Source organism: Mus caroli, chromosome 17, assembly GCF_900094665.2.
Source record: "Mus caroli chromosome 17, CAROLI_EIJ_v1.1, whole genome shotgun sequence".
Classification (NCBI taxonomy): Eukaryota; Metazoa; Chordata; class Mammalia; order Rodentia; family Muridae; genus Mus; species Mus caroli.
The window spans coordinates 34141445-34148141 of record NC_034586.1 but is presented as its reverse complement, the minus strand read 5'-3'; the positions used below and the strand labels follow the sequence as shown (position 1 = coordinate 34148141).

At 41.6% G+C, this 6697-nt stretch overlaps 1 protein-coding gene and 1 pseudogene across 1 annotated transcript; one reads left to right on the top strand and one right to left on the bottom strand.

The window, feature by feature from the left end:
* LOC110312230 overlaps positions 1-6697 on the bottom strand; it is a 65646-nt pseudogene that overhangs the window by 23181 nt on the left and 35768 nt on the right.
* On the top strand, positions 1774-2807 carry LOC110312687 (olfactory receptor 2H2-like). The gene has a single exon (XM_021186512.1). It carries the CDS (start codon positions 1849-1851, stop codon positions 2785-2787), a length of 939 nt encoding a protein of 312 aa, XP_021042171.1. The 5' UTR covers positions 1774-1848; the 3' UTR covers positions 2788-2807.

Genomic DNA, 6697 nt, shown 5'->3' with positions numbered 1-6697 from the left:
TTTTTTTTTTTTTTTTTCTGAGAGAGGGTTTCTCTGTGTATCCCAGGCTGGTCTCGAAATCAGAAATCTGCCTGCCTCTCCCTCCCAGGTGCTGTAAGGGCATATGCCTCCACCACCCAGCCTGTATCCATGTTGTCTATGGAATCTTCTGCACCTAAGATTCTCTCTTTCATCTCTTGTATTCTGTTGCTGATGCTCACATCTATGGTTCCTGATTTCTTTCCTAGGATTTCTATCACCAGAGTTGTCTCCCTTTGTGATTTCTTTATTGTTTCTACTTCCATTTTTACATCTTGGATGGTTTTGTTCAATTCTTTCACCTGATTTGATGTGTTCTCCTGTATTTCTTTAAGGGAGTTATTTATTTCCTTCTTAAAGTCTTCCATTATCATCAAGAGAAGTGACTTTGATCCATATCTTGCTTTTCTGGTGTGATGATGTATCCAGGACTTGCTATGGTGGCAGAGTTTGGTTCTCATGATGCCAAATAACCTTGGTTTCTGTTGTTCTTATGTTTGTCTCCTGTCATCTGGTTATCTCAACTCCTTGCTGCACTCGATTTATCTGATTGGAGCCTGTCCTTCCTATAATCCAGTTGATTCAGGACTCCAGAGTCCAGCTTTCTCTGTGATTCTGTGATTCCAGGATCCTGTCAACCTGAGATTCTGGGTGTGTCAGAATTCTTGGCAGTCAAGCTTCCTCTGAGACCCTAAGATCCTGGTGTAACCAAGCTCCTGGTATCCTGGTATCCTGGAATCCTAAGATCTTGGGCATGTTATAGTGCCTGGAAGAGGTGTCTCCTTTAGGGACCGTGGGGCTGTCTGCTGTATTTGAAACCAAGGTATACCAGCACCGATCAGAAGGAACCAGAGCTGCTTGTCAAGCAATGCTGTATCCTTGCTCCTGCTGTCACAGGCCTGTCACAATTGGTTTGGAACAGATGTTGTGTTCCACTCACTAGTGAACCTATTATCCTGGGTATGCTATGGCTCCTGCAGCCTGGAGAGTCCTCTAGGGACCGTGGGACTTTCCGCCGAGTTGGCACCCAAGGTGGCCCCGAGCTAGCTTCAAATTAACAAAAACAAAAAGACTATTCTGTCTCTGATGAGTTGCCTTACAAAATACAAGGTATAAAATAAAATACTTCTAGTCATGCCAAACAGTATCCACCACGTCAACACAAAAATAATAAGACTTCAAAACTAACAGATATACAATCTGAAAATTCATTCAAACTAATTGGTTTTAATTTCTATTATTAATTTTTAATTATGTAGCTGTGTTTATTTTGGTAAACTACACACACACACACACACACACACACACACACACACACACATATATATATACTACAGTTCATGCTTGACAGATTTCTTCCTCAAAGATATATCCTCAGACCTAAAACACAGAATTTAGCTACTTCCTCCAAGAGATAATAGGCAATGAGATTGCACTGAGGAAAACCAGAAAAACACTGAGAACATAAGGCTCTCAACACATTTCTACTGAAACAGTGAAGGAGTTGATTCACCCATCTGAAATCCACACTCCCCATCATTAACCAGAAAATCAGAGGCACTAGTAAGAGGATCTACCCAACCTCCACCACATTCTTCATTTCTTTGTGGCCACTAAACAGGTAAAAGACAGGTGAAACAGGTAAAGGCAAGGACCTACTTGATGATGGGTGTGGAAGTAAACCTTGTGAGAGCAGAGGAAGAAGAAAAATGTCCACCTGGCATGTCATGACAATGTCCTGAGAAGCACAAAAAGAGCAGGGCATTGTCACCAGGTCCTTTGTACCACACTAAGCTGACAGTCTCATTCCTCCAACTAGATACAGAAACTATGGTCAACCAGAGCACCCCCGTGGGCTTCCTCCTGCTGGGCTTCTCTGAACACCCACAACTGGAAAAGGTTCTCTTCTTCGTTGTCTTGTGCTCCTACCTCCTCACTCTCCTAGGAAACACACTCATCCTCCTGCTGTCCACCCTGGATCCCAGGCTCCACTCTCCAATGTACTTCTTCCTCTCTAACCTCTCCTTCTTGGACCTCTGCTTCACCACAACCTGTGTTCCCCAGATGCTGTTCAACCTCTGGGGCCCTGAAAAGACCATCAGCTTCCTGGGATGCTCTGTCCAGCTCTTCATCTTCATGCTCCTGGGGACAACAGAGTGCATCCTGTTGACAGTAATGGCCTTTGACCGATATGTGGCTGTCTGTCAGCCCCTACACTATGCCACCATAATCCACCCCCGCCTATGTCACCAGTTGGCAGGTGTGGCCTGGGCTATAGGTTTGGTCCAATCCATAGTTCAAATACCACCCACCCTCACACTGCCCTTCTGTTCCCATAGGCAGATAGATGACTTTTTGTGTGAAGTCCCATCTCTAATTCGACTCTCTTGTGGGGACACCACTTTTAATGAGATTCAGTTGTCAGTTGCAGGTGTCATCTTCCTGCTTGTACCTCTGAGCCTCATCGTTGTCTCTTATGGTGTCATTGCCAGGGCTGTACTAAAAACTAACTCTTCAAAAGGGCGCAGGAAAGCTTTTGGGACCTGTTCATCCCACCTCATTGTGGTTACCCTCTTTTACAGCTCAGTCATTGCTGTCTATCTGCAGCCCAAAAATCCCTATGCCCAAGAGAGAAGCAAGTTCTTTGGTCTCTTTTATGCAGTGGGCACCCCCACACTCAACCCTCTTGTATATACCCTGAGGAACAAGGAGGTAAAGAGGGCATTCTGGAGGCTGCTGGGGAAAGATGCGACCTCTGGAGGAAACTAAGGGCAAAATACTTGTGTGATTTCTGAATTACAAAGTTTCTTCATGATATGTATATTGTATTTATATATTTGTGCATATATGTGTAACAATAAAGAAGGAGGAGGAGGAGGAGAAGAGGAGGAGGAGGAGGAGGAGGAGGAGGAGGAGAGGCTATAGACTTGAGAGGAAGTCATGTGAGGACGTGTGCGGGAATTACCCGGAAGGGGCTGGAGGGAGAAAAGAAAGGTAGAGGGAAAATGATACAATTCTATTTTAATTAAAAATTATTTTTGGAAAAAATTAAATCTTGAATTGCCAAGGCCACATACCTAAGTGACACTTCAGTGTGACTATGAAGCCAAAGAGAGGGAGAGAGAAATATTAATTTCCTTTATAGACTTTAAGTTCAAACATTATCTACTCTTGATATTTTCTGTTTTCCGTTGTATTTTCACTGTCTTTGTATCTATACATTCTCAAAGCCTTCATGGTGTTTTCTGGATATATCTTCTCTCTCCAGTTGTTATATCTGTGTAGTGAAGTCACATATTTGCATGTGCCATGCAAGCAAAGGCTTAGGTTACAGCAAATATGATAGTTGGAGGATGCCCTTTGATCCTCTTACAATGTGAGAGAAAATGATAATCTAGTGACTTCTTAAGTCTTGGTTTGTCATCTATCTATCTATCTATCCATCCATCTGCCATCTACCTATCTATAGCTATCATATATCTATCTATCTACTGATCTATCTATCTACTGATCTATCTACTGATATATCCATCTATAATCTATCTATCTATCACCCACCCATCAATCTACCTATCTCTGAGTAGAAAGGAAGGGAATTAATTTGTAAGGAAGGAGGGATAGGAAGAGAACAGTGAGTGGGGATGTGATTGTGATATATGGTGAATTAAAATATATTGTGAAAAGAAAAAAGGAAGCTATTAAAATGCTATGGTCAAGCTCCTCTGATGATATCCAGGTCAGATGACCTCTAATAATGGCAGAACACTCAGTTTATATGTTTACAAAGGGGCTGGTTCCCACATGGTTGCCATCTAGGTGTCTTTACATAACTCCATCCTGGGCCAGTGTAGCATAAATGTTTGAGGGTTTTTTTAAAACCATTTTGTCATTTAGTGCTTTTAAAATAAAATACCTATTTTGTAGTATGCCTTATATGTGTACTATAAATTTACTATAAATAAACTATAGTTTATTACCAAAACTAATTAAACTGATTTTAGAAAATGTGTTGTTATATCTGGTCTCATGTGATGGCATTAGATGGGATTGGGTGTTTTTGTAAGCATGAGAGCTACAAATTGTTTTATTATTCGTTTTATTCACTTACATTTCAAACTATATCTCCCTTCCTGGTTTCCCCTCCACAACCATCCCCCCATCCCATCTTCTCTTTTTCCCCTCCATTTTGGCTTTATAAGGGTGTTCCTCTAACCACTCATCCATTCCCACCTCATTGCTCTAGCCCTTAAGCTGGGGCATCAAGCCTCCACAGGACCAACCCACCCCCACTTGATATCAGATAAGACCATCCTCTGATACATGTGTATCTGGAGCCATGGCTCCCTCCATGTATACTTTTTGGTTGGTGATTTAGTCCCTGAGAGCTCTAGGTGGTCCAGTTAGTTGATATTGTTCTTCCCTGGTTGCAATCCCCTTCAGCTCCTTCAGTCCCTCCCCTAGCTCTTCCATTGGGGTCCCTATGCTCACTCTGATGTTTGTCTGTGAGTATCTGAATCTGTATTGGTAAGGTGCTGGTAGAACCTCTCAGGGAACAGCCATGACAGGTACCTGATGACAAGTGCTTCTTGGCATCAGCCATAGTGTGGGGATTTGGTGTCTGCAGATGGGATGGATCCCTAGGTGGGATGGCCTTTCCTTCAGTCTCTGTTCTTTTTTTTTTTTTTTTTTTTTTTTGTCTTTCCATTAGACAGGAGATTTCTGGGTTAAAAATTTGAGAGATGTGTGAGTGGCCCCATCGCTCAACTGGGGGCCATGCCTATCTATTGGAGGTGGTCTCTACAGATTGTATCTCCCCTTTATTGGGTATTTTGGCTAAAGTCATTACCATTGGATCTTGGGAGCCTCTCATTTCCCTGAAGTCCAGGAATTTCTAATGACTACCCACAGTTCTGCATTCCCCATTGTTACATGATTCCATTCAATTTCCTGACCCTCTGTACTTCTCTCCTGTACCTTCCAATACCTGATCCTGCCCTCCCTTTTTGTTCCTCCCCATCTCTCTCCCTCCCATGCCCCTCCCTACCTCTACTTCCTGTGATTATTTTGTTCCCCATTCTATGTAGTATTGAGGCAACTACACCTTGGTCCTTATGTTTAGAGAGTTGTATTGTGGGTATTCTGAGCTTTTGGGCTAAAATCCACTTATCAGTGAGTACATACCATGTGTTCTTTTGTGTCTGGGTTATCTCACTCAAGATGATATTTTCTAGTTCCATTCATTTGCCTGCAAATTTCATGAAGTCATTGGTTTTAATAGCTGACTAGTACTCCATTGTGTAAATGTACCACATTTTCTGTATCCATTAATCTGTTGAGTGAAGTCGGGGTTCTTTCCAGTGCTTGGCTCCTATAAATAAGGCTGCTATACTCAGTGGAGCATATGTCCCTACTATAAGTTAGAGCATCTTTTGTGTATATGCCCAGTAGTGACTTAGCTGGGTATTCTGGTAGAGTTATTTCCAATTTTCTGAGGAATGGTCAGATAGATTTCCAAAGTGCTTTTACCAGTTTGCAGTCGTACCAGCAATGAAGGAGTGTTCTTCTTTCTCCACATCCTCACCATCATGTGCTGTCACCTGTGTTTTTTATCTTAGCCATTCTGATTGACATGATGTGGAATCTCAAGGTCGTTTTGATTTGCATTTCCCTGATGACTAAGGAAGTTGACCATTTCTTTAGGTGCTTCTCAGCCATTCAGTATTCCTCAGTTGAGAATTCTTTGTTTAGCTCTGTACCCCATTTTTAATAGGGTTATTTGGTTCTCTAGAGTCTAACTTCTTCAGTTTTTTGTATATTTGGGATAGTAATCCTCTATCGAACATAGGGTTGGTAAAGATCTTTTCCCAATCTGTGGGTTGCCATTTTGTCCTCTTGACAGTCCTTTGTCTTTTGTCTTACAGAAGCTTTACAATTTTATGAGGTCCCATTTGTCAATTCTTGATCTCAGGGCATGAGCCATTGGTGTTCTGTTCATGAAATTTTCCCCTGTGCTAATGTGTGTCAAGGTCTTGCCCACTTTCTCTTCTATTAGATTCTGTGTATCTGGTTTTATGCGGAGGTCCTTGATCCACTTGGACTTGAGTTTTCTACAAGAAGGTAAAAATGGATCAATTTCATTCTTCTACATGTGGACTGCCAGTTGAACCAGCACCATTTGTTGAAAATACTGTCCACTACATGGTTTTAGCTTCTTTGTCAAAGATCAAGTGACCACAAGTGTGTGGATTTATTTCTGGGTCTTCAATTCTATTCCACTGATCAATCTGTCGGTCTCTGTACCAATACCATGTGCTTTTAATCACTATTGCTCTGTAGTACAGCTTTCGGTCAGGAATGGGTGATTCCCCCAGAAGTTCATTTATTGTTCAGAATGGTTTTCACTGTCCTGGATTTGTTGTTATGCCAGATGAATTTGAGAATTGCTCTTTCTATTTCTGCAAAGAATTGAGTTTGAATTTTGATGGGGATTGCATTGAATCTGTAGATTACTTTTGGTGAGATGGCCATTTTTACTATGTTAATCCTGCCAATCCATGAGTATAAGAAATCGTCCCATCTTCTGAGATCTTCTTCTAATTTTTTTAAGAGACTTGAAATTCCTGTCATACAGATCTTTAACTTGCTTGGTTAGTGTCACACAAAGATATTTTATATTATT

Excerpts from the sequence above, each read along its gene's own strand:
- LOC110312687 (XM_021186512.1), top strand. The coding sequence starts at position 1,849 with ATGGTCAACCAGAGCACCCCCGTGGGCTTCCTCCTGCTGGGCTTCTCT.